At 46.7% G+C, this 19,585-nt stretch overlaps 1 protein-coding gene across 1 annotated transcript in view; it reads right to left on the reverse strand.

The window, feature by feature from the left end:
* VSTM5 (V-set and transmembrane domain containing 5) overlaps positions 1-19,078 on the reverse strand; it is a 29,656-nt gene extending 10,578 nt beyond the window's left edge. The window contains exon 1 of the mRNA XM_049653747.1: positions 18,988-19,078. Within this exon, the coding sequence (XP_049509704.1) occupies positions 18,988-19,078 (91 nt within the window). The remainder of the gene's footprint in view (positions 1-18,987) is intronic.
* Between the last annotated feature and the right edge of the window lie 507 nt (positions 19,079-19,585).

Below are 19,585 nucleotides of genomic sequence, written 5' to 3' on the forward strand. Positions count from 1 at the left end.
CTATTAGCTCAGGTAGTAATTCTCCCTCTCAGTGCCTGATTACTCAGGGACCAAAGCTCAGCTCACCCCTGATCAACTTACTGTATAATGAATGGCCTTGAGGAGTCACCCAGTCATCAGCCAAATCCAAACAGTATGGACAGATGCAGGTTTAGGCGAAGGCTTGCAGGGGGCTCCCCTGCATCAGGTTCCTGTAGTTGTACCCCAACCAAAAAAAAAAAAAAAAATCACTCCAAAATAGCATTTCTGTGGGTCACCACCTGTGACTACCTGTCTTATGCAATTATCACAGCCCAGCAAAACCCCGGCTGGGAAAGCTGAATGGCTCGGCCGCTATCCGCCAGGAAAGACGAAGCGGTCTGATAACGTTACGTTGTCAGAAGCAGGGCGAAGTTATACTCCAACATTACTGTGGGGATTTGTAAATGGGTGTCACCTTCTTGGAGGGCAATATGGTAAAATCTATGAAAATAGTATTAGCACACACCTCTTGACCCAGAAGTTCCACGGTTATGAACGGATCCTGCAAGTAATAAGGGAACACAAATGTAGGTCTTGTTACTGAAGCACAGTGTAGTCTTTTGAAGTAGCAAAAGACCAGAGGCATCCTGTATGCTCACCGGTAAGAGACCAGTAAGGGAAAACGGGCTCTTACACTACTCGTAACTCTGCCAACAGCAACTACCTGCAGGGAGAGCACACCCCACCCCTAAAGGGCTCAGTCTTATGAGACCGCCCCCACTTTAGACACCAACTACAAGTCCAGGCCTCCGTACTTCCTTTTTTTAAATGTTTATTTATTTATTTTGGCGGGAGGGGCTGTGAAGGGGCACAGAGAGAGGGAGATAGGGAATCCCGAGCAAGTTACGCACTGTAGGTGCAGAGCCTGATGTGGGCCTAGACCTCACGAACCTCAAGATCGTGACCTGAGCCGAAATCAAGAGTTGGATGTTTAATTGACTGAGCCCCCCAGGGCGCCCCTGGGCCTCCTGTACTTCTGACCAACTGGCTATAAAACAGAGGTTTCCGCCACCCCCTCGTCAGGTTCAATAGTTTGCTAGAATGGCTCACAGAATTCAGGAAAGCACTCTACTATTATCTGTTATTTTTATAAAGGATACAACTCAGGAAGAGCGACATGGAAGAGAGGTGTAGGCAGGTATGTGCAAAGGTTCCATGCCCTCTCCAGGTGTGCCACCCTCCCAGCACCTTGATGGGCTCACCAATCCAGAAGCTCTCCAAGCTTCTTCAGTTAGCATTTGGGGGGAAGTTCCCTTACTTGGGAAGAGTTGATAAAATCATTGGCCATTGGTGATTGACTCAATCCCCAGCCTCTCTCTTATTTCCAGAGGTTGTGGTGGAAGGAGGTTAGGGCTGAAAGTTCTAGCTTTCTAATCCCATGGTTAGCTCCTCTACCAACCAGCCTTCATCTTCCAAAAGTCGCCTCATTGCCAAACAAAAAGACAGACTTATCACTCTGGAGATTCCAAGGGCCTCAGTTAGCTTTTGTGTCAGGAACCAAGGAGTAAGACCAAATATTGTAACAGGAGATGCTCCTATTACCTAGTAAATGACTAGGATATGAGGGGCTCTGTGTCAGGAACCAGGGAGAGGTGACCAAATATGTATTTCTTACTATGTCACAACTGGTTAAACAAAATTATCAATATTCATATTCTAGTACTACAGAGACATTTAAAGACTGAGATACATCTATATGCACTGATATTCGATTATCTAAAAAATAATGAAAAAGCACAAGGCATAACAGTATATAGAGAATATTTCCATTTAAGTAACAATATGTATATACACACGCACGTAGAGTTATCCACATAACGACATAGAAAATCTCTGGAAGGATACTCTAAAAACCAGTGATGTGCTCGTCTTTGGGGACGGACTGGGTGTCCGGGGTTGAAGAAAGCCTTACATTTCACTTTATGCCTTTTTGGACAGTTGGGCTATTTTAGCAAGTTTGTGAATTACTTAAAAAATAAAAAATGGCGTGATCCTCAAAATAAATAAATTGCATGCCAATCTCAGCCACGGACTTTTCACATTGGAAAATGTCAGTAATTCACAGGTACTATCTTCACCTGGGAGGCAGGCAGGAGACCTGGGTTAATATGCTTCACGGGCTGCCTGGGTGGCTCAGACGGCTGAGCGCCCACTCTTGATTTCAGCTCAAGTCATGACCTTAAGGTTCGTGAGATTAAGACTACCCCCACCCCACCCCACCCCCACCGCGTTGGGCTCTGTGCTGACAGTGTGGAACCTGCTTGGGATTTTCTCCCTCTCTCTCTGCCCCTCCCCCACACATGTGCTCCTCAAAATAAATACATAAACTATCAAAAAAAAAAAAAAAAACAAACTATGCTTCACTTGCTTATTTACTTTACATTACTTTCCGGACAAGGCCACGGAGGCCCAGAGGCGTAACACAGAGCCCAAGCTCTCACCAACTAGAAAATCAGAGCTGAGGCTGGAACTCAAGGCACTTTCTTTTCTTTTCCTTTCTTTTAACATTTATTTATTCTGGGGAGAGTGCAAGCGGGGGAGGGGCAGAGAGAGGGGGACAGAGGATGTGAAGCCGGCTCTGTGCTGACAGGCTGACAGCAGTGAGCCCGATGTGGGGCTTGAACTCATGAAACCCGAGATCATAACCTGAGCTGAAGTTGGACCCTCAACTGACTGAGCCACCCAGGAGCCCCCCCAAAGCACTTTCAATGCTCCACAGCCGCCTCTAATAAAAATAAAACACTGAGGACAGAGGTGGATTTTTACACCTCTTTTATATTTCCCCACATCGCACATGGCTCAGTGCTGGTAGAGACTTGCGAAGCCCGTGTCACCAGAGGCAACAGTCCCGAGCTGGGCTTGCCAGTACGGGAGCTACTAGCCACACATGTAGCTGTTGGGCACTTGGAATTGGCCAGTCCGAACGGAGATGTGCCCTAAGTGTAAATACACCCCGGATTTTGAAGACAGCATTTAGTATGTTAAACAGAAGGCAAAATACGTTAGTAATTTTTTTACGTTGATTAGATGTTGAAATAATACCCTGAATATATTGGGTTAAAAATATATGATTAAATCACACCTGTTTCTTTTTACTTTTTTAATGTGGCCACTAGAAAATTCAAAATTACCTATATGGCTTGCAATATATTTCTTTTAGACAGCACTGGTTTAGACGATCACTTTCTGCTGCCTTGCAAAATAAAATCTGTTCTCTTGCAGTTAGTCATTCCACCCTCTCCCCTCAACAGCAGGAGAAATCCCCCAGTCTTTCTTCTTCTCCTTCTCCTTTTTGTAAAATTTTTTTAATGTTTATTTATTTTAGAAAGACAGAGTGTGAGCAGGGGAGGGGCAGAGAGAGGGGGAGACAGAGAATCTGAAGTGGGCTCCAGGCTCTGAGTGGTCACCACAGAGTCCAACGTGGGGCTTGAACTCATGAGCCGCGAGATCATGACCGGAGCATGACCTGAGGTGAAGTCAGATGCTCAACCAACCACCCAGGCGCCCCTTCTTTTTTTTTTTTTTTTTTTTTGAGACAGAATGAGAGAGAGAGAGAGAGAGAGAGAGAATGGATCCTAAGCAGGATCCACACTCAGCACAGAACCAGACTCGGAGCTTGATCTCACGACGGTGAGATCATGATCTGAGCTGAAGTGAAGAGTCAGACGTTTAACCAACTGAGCCACCCAGGCACCCCTCTTCTTCATTCTCCGAACACACTGGCAACTCTCCTGTGGGGCTTGGCATCGCTGTAAGCACCTCCAGCATCCCCCTGGACAACCCATCCAGCACCCTTGCCTACCAGAACATTCACCCTTGGCCTCCAGTAAAGCAGCCCGCCCTGACCACAGCCTTTTCTCGTTCCTGTTTACTCTTCAACTGCTCCCACTGGCCTCATACGTCCTTCCCTTCCGGCTCCTTCCACTTTTCCCCATCCATAATCCTCACTTCCCTCCCTAGCCAGCCTGGATACCATGGCCTGCCATGTTCCAAGCACTCTTGTCAGTTCTTCCTACTCCACTGGTCTCTGTGTTTTCATCACATCTGCCGAGTCTCGGTCCGCAGCTCTCTACTTCCTCTCTGCTCAAACCCGAGCCGTCAACACTGCGGGAGAATGTCCCTCAACAGACACCCTCCAGAACAAAGCACACGGTTGCCAGCACACATTCATGATCACCAAATTCAAGAGGACCCTCCATACTGCCAACCTCACAACGCTTTTTCTTGTGAATTTACTCCCTTTTCCACGATTACTATGACCAGCTCCCTCCAATCTCTTTAGACCTCCAAATTCCTCTTCCTTCTCAGCAAACGACCTTCTCCTCCTGGGCACCGCTGGCCACCTCTCCTACCTGAAACACACTTGTGCCTTCTGGACTGCCACACTCCCCGGGTATCCTGGCGTCCCTTCTGGCTTCTTCTCTGACCACACAGAGAGCACTCCGCAGGCTTCCTCAGACGTTGAGAAGGCACACCTGCCTGCCGGAGCAGAGGGTGGCAGAGAAGGGCAGGATGTGGGCCTGGGAAGGCCACTCTACTCACACTGTGTGTAACCAAAAGCCACAGGTGCCGTTTGGGTGACACCACACCCTGGCTGGGTGACTCTGCAAAGCCTTTTATCTCTCTGCCCCTCCATTTCCTCATTTGTAATTAGGGACCATGAAGGCTTGGCTGTCAATGATCCAATAAAAAACCCCCAAAAAACTCTTAAGGCTGTGAGAAGCTGATAGCCGGGGCACAGGGGGAGCTCCCTTCCCTGATTTCTCACCCAGATGGAGCTCTGATTCCAGGCCATGAGAACCCAATCGAGTCTCCTTCCATTCAACAAGCACTTAGGAAGGGAAGCCAAGGGGACTAACATTCACAGAGCACCAATTCGGGTCGCTCGCTCTGCGTGGAAGGCCATTATTAGTTAATGGGGTGCCTGACCAGCTCCACTGCCATCGTTCTCAGAATTCCCATGCAGAGGGCCTTTCAGCCGGCCTCCCCGGCCACAGCGAACTGGACCCAAGTGGGCCACTTGACCTAATCTACTCATTCACCATAGCCGAGAAGCCTGATTGAATCCTGACATCCTTGATTGAACATTAGATCATCTGGGGAAGCTTTTAAGAATCCTACCCCTTTGGGTAGAGGTATTCAGAATCTTTGGGGGGAAAGGAAAGAGGGACAGAAGCCTCTGCGATCTTTAAAAGTCCCCATGTGGGGGGCGCATAGGTGGCTCAGTGGGTTAAGCATCTGACTCTTGATTTCAGCTCAGGTCCCCATCTCATGGTTCGGTTCATGAGTTTGAGCCCCACATTGGGCTATGCAACGACAGTGCAGAGCCTGCTTGGGATTCTCTCTCTTTTCCTCTCTCTCTGCCCCTTCCCCGTGCTCTCTCTCTCAAAATAAATAAACTTAATATCTAAAATAAAAGTTCACATGTTATTCCAGTGTGCAGCCAAGATTGGTAACTACTGAGTGAATCCGCACTAAGGGGCTCGCCGCTGAAGGCTCATAACCCTTCAAAGAAGCACTTAACAAAGCCTAAAGCCAAAGCAATGGAGGCCTGCCAGGTGCAAGAGGGATGTGTGGGGCACCTGTGCCAGCTCTTTCTGGGAGAAATGAATTTTTTCTGGCATCCTGCAAATTTTATTACTCCTAGGGATGCTTTGGGGGTTAGGGAGGAAAGTTAAATAATTCCATTTGCCCCTCCCCTTTCTCCAAGGCTATAATGCAGTGGTTCTCAACATTTAGCTGGATCAGAATCACCGGAGGTCTTGTTAAAATGCAATTACAGTCACTTAAGCGTCCGACTTTGGCTCAGGTCACGGTTGGTTGGTGAGTTCGAGCCCCGCGTGGGGCTGACAGTGCGGAGACTGCTTGGGAGTCTGTTTTCCTCTCTCTCTCTGACCCTCCCCCGCTCGCACTCTCCCTCTCTCAAAAATAAATAAATGAACATTTAAAAAATAAAATACAATTGCCAGGCCACATTCCATTTCTCATTCAGTAGTCTTGGGGGAAGGCCTCAGAGTTTGCATTTTTAACAGGTTTCTAGGTAATGCTGCTGCTGGTCTTGGGACCACATGCTCAGAACTTTGGTAGCTGTGATTCTGCAAGCCCTGAGGGGCACTGAGGATGCTCCCAGGATTCCTGCAGGCCGGCCCCTCCTCTCCTTCTCCGACACTGCTAACACCTCTTACGCCACGTGGGGGGGGGGGGTACCGCCTCTGCTGCAGAACCTCTCATCTTGGAGAAAGGAAGCTTTGGGACGCCCAGTCATTGCCAGAATGAGGATCGGTGGGTAAAGATTGAAATAAGGAAGGTTCTGGTAAACAGAACTGAGGCCGTGTGGGTGTAATAGATGCATTCATGGACTCTGGAGTCAGAATTTAGGTCTGCCAGTAATGGCTGTGTGATCTGGGATAAACTCCTTAGGCTTCCAGCGTCAGTTACGTACTTATGAAATAGATACACTACAATAGTGCTGTGACCCAACCTCCTGCAGCAGAAAGAAGTTTCAGTGAGACAATGCCTTTAAGGAGCGTATCACAGTTTCCAACGCCTGGTGATCACTCAATAAATATTAGCTATTATTAATGAAAATTCTCTGACGATCCACTAAACTGCTTACTGAAGTAGTGAGCTCCCCATCCCTGGGTGTGTGCAAACAGAAGCCGGAGTTGTACCAGGGACCGGAGCTGGTTCTTCCAGCCCAAATCCCATAGCAGGTATAGACTGGAATGAGCACTTGTAAATCTTATGATTTCCTCACAGAATTCCTTTTGGGATCTCTCTACCACAAGCAAGAGCCACCCTTGCTGCAAAGCTGAACTCTTCTGAATAGCCATGGGCTGCATTTCTACCCGGATGTCAAGGAAGCCAGCCGGGCATGGTGGAGGCGGGCTGCCTGGCCCTGCACAGCCTTGTGGGGGAGGGGGGCAGGGTGCCGCAGGGTTCGCTGTCGGCACAGTGGGGCTACAGGACTTATGGTCGGGCCTGGGCCAGTGTCCAGCCCGGGGAACTGGAAAGTGGGGTTCTCAGGTAACTCCACAGTTAATATGTGTGGAACAGGAGGACTAAGGAAGAAATGAAGTGGGGTGACTTCCCAATGGTGCTTTGAGAGGTATTTATAGGATGCCTGAAGGCCCTTGGAAGCAAGGTATAGAGCAATCAAAGGATTTAGGCACACTCATGACTGGGTACCACAGTTAGGGTACAAAGTTCCCCCTTCAGAGGCACTGAGGGGCCGATTCCTCTTCACCCTGTAGATTTTACACATCACTTCTTCCAGGAAGCCTTCCCTGATCGCTCCACTCTAGGTTAGGGGGCCCAGCTCTGTGTTCCCATAGCTCCCTGTTCCTATCAACACACTTATCCCAGTGTGGTATTTCCTCGTGATTAATGGCTCATCCTCCTCGATCAGCTGTCAACTACGAACTTGGTGGTGGGGCGGGCAGATCCATTTTCTTCACTGTTGAGTCCCCAGGGCGCATCACAATGCCTGGCACTGTGGGCTTTCCATAAGCACCTAGCGGAATGAGTACCTTTAGGCAAGCTCCTCAACCTCTCTGAGCCTCAGTTTCTTCATCTGTATAATGGGGGCCAATAGCCAACAGCACCTATTTGCAGGATTATGTGAAGGTGAGTGGAAGCCTGCTGTTTGCAGTACCTGGCACAAAGCAGGTACTCAATAAACAGCCACACATATCGTTGTCTTGTCACTGTTATTAGCAAGTATAAAAACTCAGGAGAGACTGCCTTTTCTTCTCTTCGGTCGGCTGGAGTGATCTTCTAGACCACACACCTGCTTGTGTCTCCCCTGGCGCTGAAAGTCCTCAGTAATCTGCTCTCAACTTTCTTTTCCATCCCCATCCCTCAAGACTCCTCACCACCCAATTCTAGTTCACCAGACTACAGACCTCTCCCCTCTGGGCCTTTCTCCCCTCGTTCTCAGCTCAGACTCTCCCCTCCCCTATCTCAGGTGTGTGCTCACTCAAGGTGCCTCCTCCACCAGGGCCCCCCCGGGCTCCTGTAACATAGTTCCCAGCCTGCCTTGCGTTCATGTCAGGGGACTGACTGCCCACCTCCCTGCCGGAAGGAGCAGGTGAGCGCCCAGCATGTGCTGAGGTCCGAATGGCCAGGGCCCAGTGACGTGTAACACGTGTTCAGGCTCGTTCAGGCTGGGGCTGTCACGTTGAATCCATGGTCTCCTCGACATGAAGGAATAAGCTGTGGTTCAAGAACCCCTGAAATCCCATCCCAAGGTATATAGAAGGCTTGGTTGATGGCGACAGGAAAGATCAAGCCTGCGCTTCTGCTTCTGGGCATTGGCTTCCAAAAGGAATGTGATCTATTCCCCTAGTGAGCCCGGGGCAGCGAATGGTACATTGGTAGAAAAGGGCAAATCGAGAAGTCTCACGTGAGGTCCCTTGGTCACTGCCTGGGGCCAAGGGACCCACATCTCCCTCCCAATTCTCTGGCACTAGTGTAAGGGTCTATCAGAGGAACTATTCCAGCACGCTTAACCTATGATCCAGAGCCAGAGCCTTCCCAAACTCTGTTTCTTTAACTTTTACAGAACTTACAAGATTGCATAGGAAGAAATTGGCCAAGTGTTGGAAGACCTGGTTTAACCAAAGAATGGTCACCTGCTATTGGTGCAAAGGGAGGAAAGAGGGCAATGCTGGGTCTGTGCTTCTTAATTCCTGTTACTCAGAACTGCCTCCCTCCTTGCTCACCTGGCTACCTCCTACTTGGTCTTCCCTGGTTTCCGCTTCTAGAAGCCTCTTCCCAAATCCAAACAAGCCAGGTAAATCCCTTTCTCTGTGGCCCCAGGGCACCTAACATCCAATCATCAGGCTAGGATGTGACTCACCGCGCCCTCCCCGCCCCTGCTCTGCCCAAGGCCATGCCTTCCCCCCCTGCTGAGTGTCCTGGCCTCTCACACCGTGGGTACTCAGGAACTATTGAGCAAACCCGACTTCCAAGCTAGGCAGCCTTGTCTTCCTGACCTAAGCCTGGTGGGAAAGTATCTATAGGTTGGTCAGGATAAAAACCACAAATAAGACATAAGTGAGGCTCCGCTACACAATGGTGGGTGTTCTGAGACCAGAAGGTAGGAGAGACATGTACGCTTCCTGACTGTTTCCGTGGGATGAGACTCATGGAGGGGACATAGAAATGGCCTAGTCCAGGAGCACTGCCTGGTCACACATTAGGATCACCTAAGGAACTTAAAATCAGAACACAGCGGTACTGGCTCCTGCCCTTGGAGATACCAGTTTGACTCTCTAGAGTAGGGTGTAGCCATCTGTAGGTCTTACAAGCCCCCCACGGGGTTCTAATGTGCAGCCTTGGCTGAGAACCACCAAGCTCACTGCCCTGTGCACTCAGAGAGGACGGGGACTTGCATGGGTACAGGGTTTACAGCCAGCGCTGGGACTGGGACCAGCTCTCCGGGCTCTTCCTTTTCTGCCAGCTAAGGATTCCTCAGGAAGTCCCAGAGCAGCCAGGCTCCTCTGGGGTCTGCACGGCACAGGCCATAGCTGTCCCCAGGGTGCAACTCAGCAGGAGGAAAGGGCAATGTGCTTCCTGAAGCACACTCGAACAAGGAACGTCCAGTGCTCCCTTTACGGTCCAATGTGCTATTTCTTCTTTGCCCACAAGGCTGACTGGGGCCTTCCCAGTTACGGGAGAAAATCATTTTCTAACTTTGAACTTGCCAACCTGGCCTCTCTCCTACCCCCATTTACTGCTGGATAAGTAAATACTTTCCTGTCCAGGGAAAACGCAGGTGCGGGCAGACCAGGCTCACGAATGCACTGGACCAAGGAGGCGCAGTGTCAGCAGGGTCTCGGAGTGGGGTTTCCGCTAAGATCCTGGTAGATGCAGGGTAAGGCAGCAGCACACTTCCCCTCCCCTTGTTTAGCATGTCTGGACCCTTCTGGGCCAGGCCCGAGAAGGAACCGGGCACCTATTTTTTGAGTGCCTGCTGTATCGCTAGAATTGTCTACTCCATCTCATCCTGTGGTATACACGACTCATATTTCAAGACTCAGCCTCACCTTCTCCATGAAGTCTTTCCTACTCCCCAGATAAGAAGTCTCCTGGTGACTGACAGAAGCAACACACATCCTCTCAGGAAGGGCTCAACTTCCGTCCAGGCCAACGGAGTTAGAGCAAAGCAATCAATTTGATATTGATGTGTCCTGACTTGAGATATATTAAAATATATTTTTTAAGAGTCTAACAGCAGACAGAGTAATGAAAAGCAACCAAGCTGAGCAGCAAAAAGGAAAAAGAATAGTAAAAAATGAGAATAGGTTAAGGGAACTCTGTGAAATCATCAGGTGTAATAACATGTGCATTGTAAGGATCCCAGAAGGAGAAGAGGGAGAGAAGAGGGCAGAAGACTCCTCTCAGGGGTGCCTGGATGGCTCAGTTTGTTAAGTGTCAGACTTCGGCTCAACTCATGATCTCGCGGTCTGTGGGTTTAAGCCTCATGTCCAGCTCTGTGCTGACAGCTCGGAGCCTGGAGCCTGCTTTGGATTCTGTGTCTCCCTCTCTCTCTGCCCCTCCCCTGCTCATTCTCTCTCTCTCTCTCTCTCTCTCTCTCTCTCAAAAATAAAAAAATTAAAAAAAAATGAAGAGGGGTGTCTGGGTGGCTCAGTTGGTTAGGTGTCCGACTTCGGCTTAGGATGATCTCATGGTCCGTGAGTTTGAGCCCCGCGTCGGGCTCTGTGCTGTCAGTTCAAAGCCTGGAGCTTGCTTCAGATTCTGTGTCTCCCTCTCTCTCTGCCCCTCCCCTACTCACGCTCTGTCTCTATCAAAAAATGAATAAACATTAAAAAAATTTTTTTAAATAAATAATTTAAAAAATTGAAGAAATAACAGCTGAAAAACCCTAATCTGGGGAAGGAAACAGACTTGCTGATTCAGAAAGCACAGAGAGCCCCTAACAAGATTAACCCTAGGAGGTTCACACCAAGGCACACAATCATTAAAACGATGATGATGACGAAAGAGAATTGAACCTTTAATTTGAAAAGCAGCAGGAGACCAGGGCACCTCGGTGAGTCAGACAGTTAAGCATCCAACTCTTGATTTCAGATCAGGTCATGATCTCCAGGTTTCATGGGTTTGAGCCCCACATTGGGCTCGTGCTGACAGTGCAGAGCCTGCTTGGGATTCTCTGTCTCCCTCTCTTTCTGCCCCTCCCCGACTAGTGGGGTCTGTCTCTCACAAAATAAATAAACTTAAAAAAAAAAAAAAAACCAGCAAGAGAAAAGCCAACAGTTACATACAGGAAAAACTCCATAAGGCTATTGACTGATTTCTCAGCAGAAATTTTATAGGCCAGAAGTGGCATGATATATTCATATTCAAAGTGCTAAAAGGGAAAAACTACAACCAAAAATGCCCTACCAGGCAAGGTAATCCTTCAGAATAGAAGGAGAGTTTCCCAGGAAACAAAAGTTAAAGGAGTTCATCACCACTCACCCAGGCTTACCAGAAATGTTAAAGGGAATTCTTTAACATTTGCTAAATGCTAAGGGAATGCTAAAGGGAAAGAAAAGGCCGTAACTAGAAGTAAGAAAATTATGAAAGAGAAAGAATTTCACAAGTAAAAGCAAACATATAGTAAAGTAGTAGATTAACCAGTTACAAAGTCAGAATGGAGACTAACGTGCAAAAGTAGGAAAATCAATTATATCTACAAAAATTAGTCACGGGATAGGCAACATAAAAACATGCAAAATATGATATCATATACAGGACACATTAGTGCTTTTAGAATGTGTTCCAACTTAAGTGATCATTAACTTAATACAGACCACTATACATATAAGATGTTATATTTGAACCCAATGGTAACCACAAATCAAAAATCTATAATAGGTGTGCAAAAACCAAAGAGAAAGAAATCCAAGCACAACACTGAAGAAAACTATCAGACCACAAGGCCAGAAAACAAGAGAAGAAAGGAGCAGAGAACCACAAAAACAACCAGAAAACAATGAACAAAATGGCATTAAGTACCTACCTATCAATAATTGCTTCAAATGTAAATGAACTAAACGCTCCAATCAAAAACATAGGGTGACTGAATGGATTAAAAAAAATACCCATCTATATGCTGCCAACCAGAGACTCACTTGAGACCTAAAGACACATACCAATTGAAGTGAAGGGCTGGGAAAACATATACTATGCAAATGAGAAGAGAAAAAAAAAGCCAAGGTAGCAATACTTCCATCAGACATAATAGGCTTTAAAATGAAGACTGTAACGGGGTGCATGGGTGGCTCAATCAGTTAAGTATCTGACTCTTGATTTTGGCTCTCGTCATGATCTCATGGTTTGTGAGATCAAGCCTTGCATCTGGCTCTGTGCTGACAGTGTGGAGCCTGCTTGGGATTCTCTCCCTGTCCCTCTCTTTCTGCCCCTCTCCATCTCTCTCTCCCTCTCTCTCTCTCTCTCTCTCTCTCTCTAAATAAATAAATAAATAAACTTAACAAAATAAACGAAGGGGAGCCTGGGTGGCTCAGTCAGTTAAGTGTCGGACTTCAGCTCAGGTCACGATCTCACAGTCTGTGAGTTTGAGCCCCAGGTTGGGCTCTGTGCTGACAGCTCAGAGCCTGGAGCCTGCTTCCGATTCTGTGTCTCCCTCTCTCTCTGCCCCTCCCCTGCTTATACTCTGTCTCTCTCAGTCTCAAAAATACATAAAAACATTAAAAAAAATTTTTTTAAATAATAAAATAGAAAAAATAAATTAAAAAAACCATGAAGACTGTAGCAAGACACAAAAAAGGGCACTACATAATGATAAATGTATCAATCCAACAAGAGGACATAACAATTGTAAATATTTATGGACCCAACACAGAGTTCCTAAATACATACAGCAATGATTTTCAGGCATAAAGGAAGAAACTGACATAATACAATAATAGTAGGGGACTTTAACACAGCACATACGTCAATGGGTAGATCATCCAGACAGAAAATCAACTAGAAAATAATGGCTTTGAGCAACAAACACATTAGACCAGATAGACTAACAGATATGTACAGAACTTTCCATCTCAAAACAACAGACTACATATTCTTCCAAGTGCATATGGAACATCTTCCAGGATAGATCACATGTTAGGTCACAAAACACGTCTTAATAAATTTAACAAGATTGAAATCCTATCAAGCATCTTTTCCAACCACAACCAATGAAACTGAAAATCAATTACAAGAGAACAACTGGAAAACACACAAACTCATGGAGGCTAAACAACATGCTTCTAAACAACTCAATAAAGAAATCAAAGAAAAGACGAAAATACATGGAGACAAGTGAAAATGAAAATACAACCATCCAAAATCACTGGGACACAGCAAAGCAGTTCTAAGAGGGAAGTTTATGGCAACAGGTCTACCTCAGGAAACAAAACAAATCTCAAATAAACAACCTAACCTTACCCATAATGGAGTCAGAAAAAGAAGAACAAAGCCCAAAACCAGTGGAAAGAAGGAAATAATAACGATTACAGCGGAAATAAATGAAGGAGGCAGAAAAAACAGTAGGAAAAAAAAAAATCAATGAAACCAAGCGCTGGTTCTTTGAAAAGATAGAATTGACCAACCTTTACAGCCAGACTCATCAAGAAAATAAAGAGAGAAGACTCTAATGAATCAAATCAGAAATGAAGCAGAAGAAATGACAACGAACATCACAGAAATATAAAGAATTATAAGAGAATATTGGGAAAATTTATATGCCAACAAATTGGACAACCTAGAAGGCGTAGGTAGATCCCTGGAAGTATACACCCTTCCACAACTGATTCAGGAAAATCTGGACTAATCAATTACTAGTATTAAAATTGAATCAATAATAAAAAAACTCTCAACAAACAAAAGTCCAGGACCGGATGGCTACACAGGTGAATTCTCTGACTCATTTAAAGAAGACTTAATACCTATTCTTTTCAAACTATTCCAAAAATAGACGAAGTAAAACTTCTTAATGGATTCCATGAGGCCAGCATTACCCTGATACCCAAACCAAAGACACTATAAAAAGGGAGAAAACTACAGGCCAGTATCTCTGATGAACAAAGACGCAAAAATCCTCAGCAAAATATGAGTAAACAGAATTCAACAACACAGCAATAAAGTCATTCACCATGATCAAGTGAGATTAATATAAAGATCCAGGTGGTTCAACATTTGTAAATCATTCAAGATGATACATCACATTAATAAGAGGAAGGGTAAAAACCATATGATTAGTTTAATAGATGCAGAAAAAGCATTAGACAAAGTACAACACCTGTTCATGATGAAAACCCTCAATAAAGTAGGTCTAGAGGAAACATACCTCAACATAGCAAAGGAAATCTATGAAAAACCCACAGCTTACATCATATTCAAGGGTGAAAAACTGAAAGTGTTTCCTCTAAGATCAGGAACAAGACAAGGATGTCCACTCTCACCACTTTGATTCAACATAGTCCTGGAAATCCTAGCTGCAGCAAGTGGACAAGACAAAGATTTTAAAAGGCTCCATACTGGTAAGAAAGAAGTAAAATTGCCACTATTTGCAGATGACATGATACTATATATAGAAAATCCTAAAGCCTCCACCAAAAAACTATTCAAACTGATAAATGAATTCAGTAGAGTTGCAGAATACAAAATTAATATGCAAAAATCTGTTGCATTTCTACACACTAATAGCAGCAGATAAAGAAATTATGAAGACGATTCCATTTACACTAGCACCAACAAGAATAAAATACCTACGAATAAATTTAACCAAGGAGGGGAAAGACCTAAACTCTGAAAACTATACTGATGAAAGAACACTGATGAAAAACTGCATTGATGAAAGAAATTGAGGACAACACAAACAAATGGAAAGAAATACCACGCTCATGGATGAGAAGAATTAATATCATTAATTCTTATTACCATTAATCCATATGACCCAAAGCAATCTACAGATTTAATGCAATCCCTATCAAAATGCCAACAGCATTTTTCACAGAACTGGAACAAAGAATCCTAAAATTTGTATGGAACCACAAAGACCCCAAATAACCACACAATCTTTAGAAAGAAAAACAAAGCTGAGCATATCATAACCCTGAACTTTAAGATATACTGTAACTATAACTATAATAATCAAAACAGTATGGTATTAGCACAGAAACAGGCACAGAGATCAACAGAACAGAATACAAAGACCAGAAATAAATCCAAGATTATATGGTCAATTAACTTACAACAAAGGAAGCAAGAGTACATGAGAGAATACTTGTCTCTTCAACAAATGGTTTCGGGAAAACTGGACAGCTACATGCAAAAGAATAAAACTGGACCACCTGCCTACACCATACACAAAAATGAACTCGAATGGATTAAAGACATAAACGTGAGACCTGAAAGCATAAAACCTCTAAATGAAAACAGAGGCAGTAATCTCTTGAATATCAGTCTTCGCAACATAGAAAAATGTTGCATATCTAGAAAAAGATACGTCTCCTCAGGCAAGGGAAACAAAAGCAAAAATAAAGACTCAGGACTACACCAAAATAAAAACCTTTTGCTCTACAAAGGAAACCATCAACAAAACAAAAGGGCAACTATTGAAGATACTTGCAGTGGTATATCTGCCAAGGGATTAGTGTCCAAAATATATAAAGAACTTATACGATTCAACACCAAAAAACCCAAACAACCTGATTAAAAAATGGGCAGAAGATCTGAATAACTGTTTTTCCAAGGAAGACATACAGGTGTCCAACAGACACGTGAGAAGATGCTCAACATCACTAATCATCAGGGAAATGAAAATCAAAACCACAGTGAGATATCACTTTGCACAGGTCAGAATAGCTAGTATCAGAAAGACAAGAAAAAAACCAATGTTGGTGAGGATGTGGACAAAAGGAAGCCCTCATGCATTGTTGGTGGGGACGAAAACTGGTGCAGCCACTGTGGAAAACAGTATGGAAGTTCCTCAAAAGATTAAAATTAAAACTATCATGGGTTCCAGGATTTCCGCTGCTGGAAAACCCAAAGAAAACCAAGACACTAATTTGAAAAGATATATGTAACCCTATGCTAATTGAAGCATTATTGTACAACGGCCAAAATATGGAAGCAACAGACGTGTCATCAATAGATGAATGAATAAAGAAGGAGTGGTATATATCTACAATGGAATATCACTCAGCCATAAAAAAGAATATCTTGCCATTTGTGACAACGTGGATGGACCTAGAGGGTATTATGCAACGTGAAATAAGTCAGACATGGATAAGACAAATACCGTATTATTTCACTTATATGTGGAATCTAAAAAACAAAACAAACGAACAAAAAAACAGAAACATACCCTTAAATACAGAGAACTGGTGGATGCCAGAGGGGAGGAGGCTGGGAGGGTGGGGACACGGGATTAAGAGGTACAAACTTTCAGTTATAAAGTAAATGTCACGGAGATGAAAAGTACAGCATAGGGAACGCAGTCAATCATCTTTTAATAATGTTGTTGGTGACAGAGGATGACTACGCTTATCTTGATGAGCACTGAGCAATACATAGAATTATCAAATCAATATGTTGTACACCTTAGGGGCACCTGGATAGCTCAGGCGGTTAATCGCCTGACTCATGGTTTCATTTCCAGTCACGCTCTCATGGTTCACGAGTTTGAGCCCTACATCGGGTTCTGTGCTGATGGTGCAGGGCCTGCTTGGGATTCTCTCTCTCTCCTTCTCTCTGCCCCTCCCCTGCTCGCTCTCTTGCTCTCTCTCAAAAGAAATCAATAAACTTAAAAAACAATTTAAAAAATCTAAAAAAAATATATTGTACACCTACAGTAATATTGAATGCCTTGTATATCCATTATACATACATACATACATACATACATACATGTTAAAGAAAAAAGTCTGACAGCAAATAGGGTGTCACATATAGGTGTCCTCAGGTCCTGGTGGTAATAGAGAAAAGAGGGTCTCCTGTCTGCAGCCCCCTCCCAGACGAGCATGGAGTATGTCAGATCTCCCGTGGAGATCAGAAATGAAGGAATTTGGAAGACTTTCTTTTTTATTTTTTTTTTAAGTTTGTTTGTTTGTTTGTTTGTTTGTTTGTTTTTTTTTACGTTTATTTACTTTTGAGACAGAGAGAGACAGAGCATGAACGGGCCCTGTCCTGGAATGGTTTCTGGGCCTTTCCGGGAGCTTCGGTGAGATTCCCCCTACACTGGCTCTCCCGCCCCTTCCCACCCATCCCCAGCTAAGCGCAGAACCCACAGCTCCATTCTAGCCATGGTGGCTTCTGGCCTATCCACTCCCTCCCCAGACCAGACTCAGCCCGCTCCTCTGTCCTCCTGGGGACCGGGCCACGAATGACTCAGTGGGGCCAGTTCTCCAGTCTGGGTTCTGAACGTCCAGGGCTCCCAGAAGGTTTGCACTTCCTGCCTCTCCAGAGTCACCACTGCAAGCTGGCACTGTTGTTTGCTTGTCCGAGGGCATGACTCTGAACTAGGTTTCCCTACCGAGGCCTGCTTCCTACAGGCAGAGGGGGCCCTGAAGGAGTGAGTGAATGAATGAATTACACACTGTGGCAATTGGCTGGGGCCTGAGTCTTGGGAACATCTGTTGTGTAAGAATGGTGGTTGGAAACATGTGTTGGAGCCTTGAAAAACAATTGAAAAGGTCACTGCCAGGCCAAACACACCCACCTACCTGAGAAATAACAACCTGTTACTTCTCCCTCAACAGGCAGCCAGAAGTGCATGCCAGGTCCCAGTCTTTCTGAGTTTCTGAGATGTGCAGTCTCCAAAGCTGGGCTCTAGTCAGAGAGGTGTAAGGGTGCAGTGCTAGAGTGCTCGGGTTTGAACCCTGGCACCCCACCCTCCCCAGGAACAGCTGGTGACTTTGTGCAAGTAGCAACCTCTGTGTCTCCTTTCCTCACTTGTGAAACAGAAATCGAGTAGCACTTAAGAGGGTTGCCTTGTGGATTCAAGGACAGAAGTCTTGTAAAGTCTGAGGGATCGTGAATGCATCCATGCTTAGTAAGAGCTGGCTCTTACTATTGGCCCTCCCACCTCCAATGGCCCTGCACTGGTCACTCTGAACCTCACTTAGCTAATCTGTAAAATGGGAATGACAATAACGTTAATGACTAGACGAGAAAGTAAAACTTACAGTCTGTAGTTTGTGCCATTGGGAGTTTGTGCAGCTGTGCCTTACATCCAGACTCCCCATACTAGGGAGATTCTAGGGTCACCCAAAGCCCGCCACTCAGTGCACAGTGGCAAGGGCCACCTCAAGCCCCAACACCCAAACCCAAACCCCCAGAACCCCTTTACTTCAAGAGAGTCTGCTGTGGGCTCTTCTGCGTTTAGGGAAGGCCTACAGAATGTCCTGGTGACCGGGGAAGCCCGGAGGAGGACGAGGGGTCCCCACAGTAGGGGGCGGGGCCCGCGTGCCCTTGGGGTCGGAACACCTCAGCTGCAGTCCGGTCATTCCAGGAAAAAGAAATAGAAAATACTGCAGAGGAGGCGGCCGCCCGGGCCCGGAGCCGGTTATCTCCCCGCCGGCTTCCGGCTCTGATAACGCCCCGCCGGGCGGGGCCGGGACGGGCACCCCCAAGTGGCCCAAGGTGCCAGGACCGGAGAGCCTGCGGTTTGCTCGTCCCCTCCGGCCGCGATCGGCGCCCTAGGGGACGCGCCCAGCCCCGCCGGGGAGCAGCGCGTCCCCTGCCAGGCGGGGCCCCCAAGGTGGGCTAGGGCCTGTGGCCCGGCAGCCGCGACACCTGGGACCCGAATGCCGCCCTGCGGTCCCCCGCCGCGCCCCGCGCACCCCGCGGTCCTCCGCAGCCCCCCTGGCCCCGCCGCCCCGCCGCGCCCCGAGCCTCCCCGCTGCGCTCGCCCCGCCGCACCCCCCCCCCCCTCCGCCGCCCCGCGCTTACTTTGCAGACAGCAGGCTGCGGTCAGGCAGAGGGCGAGGAGCCCCAGGGATATGCCGCGGTTCTTCCTACTCCCGCTCGGCAGAGGCCTCATGAGCAATCCCGGCACGGCTCCGGCCCGGCATGGGCTTCCAGGCGGCGAGCGCGGGCCCGACTGTGCGCAGTCACAGCGCCGTGCGGCTCCCGCCCGCCCGCCCGCCGCCTCTGCCCTCCTCCTCGGAGTCTGGCAGGTCCTCTAGGGCCAAATGCAGATGAGCCGATCCTATTGTGGTTGAGCCAGTTCCCAAGGAGTGGGAAGGAAAAGAGAGGAGAGACAGCGAGAATGGAAAAGCAGTGGGAATGCACACGCTCAGAAGTAAATAATGGCAAATAAAGAGCAGGCTCCTTCCGTTCACACCCAGCGTCCTGGTATTGATTCCAGACTCAGCTGGATGCTGGATACAAGAGGGAGGGAAAGTTCTAGCTGTTGGCTGAGGACCAAGAGAGACCATCTAATGGCTCCATGGGCAACCAGAAGGCTTTTAGGAAAGTGAAGTGACAGCCTGGGGTAAGAGGGGTGGGAAGAAGGGGGCAACAAGAGAGCCTCAGGCAGCTCTGGGTG

The sequence above is a fragment of the Panthera uncia genome, chromosome D1 (genome assembly GCF_023721935.1).
Source record: "Panthera uncia isolate 11264 chromosome D1, Puncia_PCG_1.0, whole genome shotgun sequence".
Taxonomy (NCBI): Eukaryota; Metazoa; Chordata; class Mammalia; order Carnivora; family Felidae; genus Panthera; species Panthera uncia.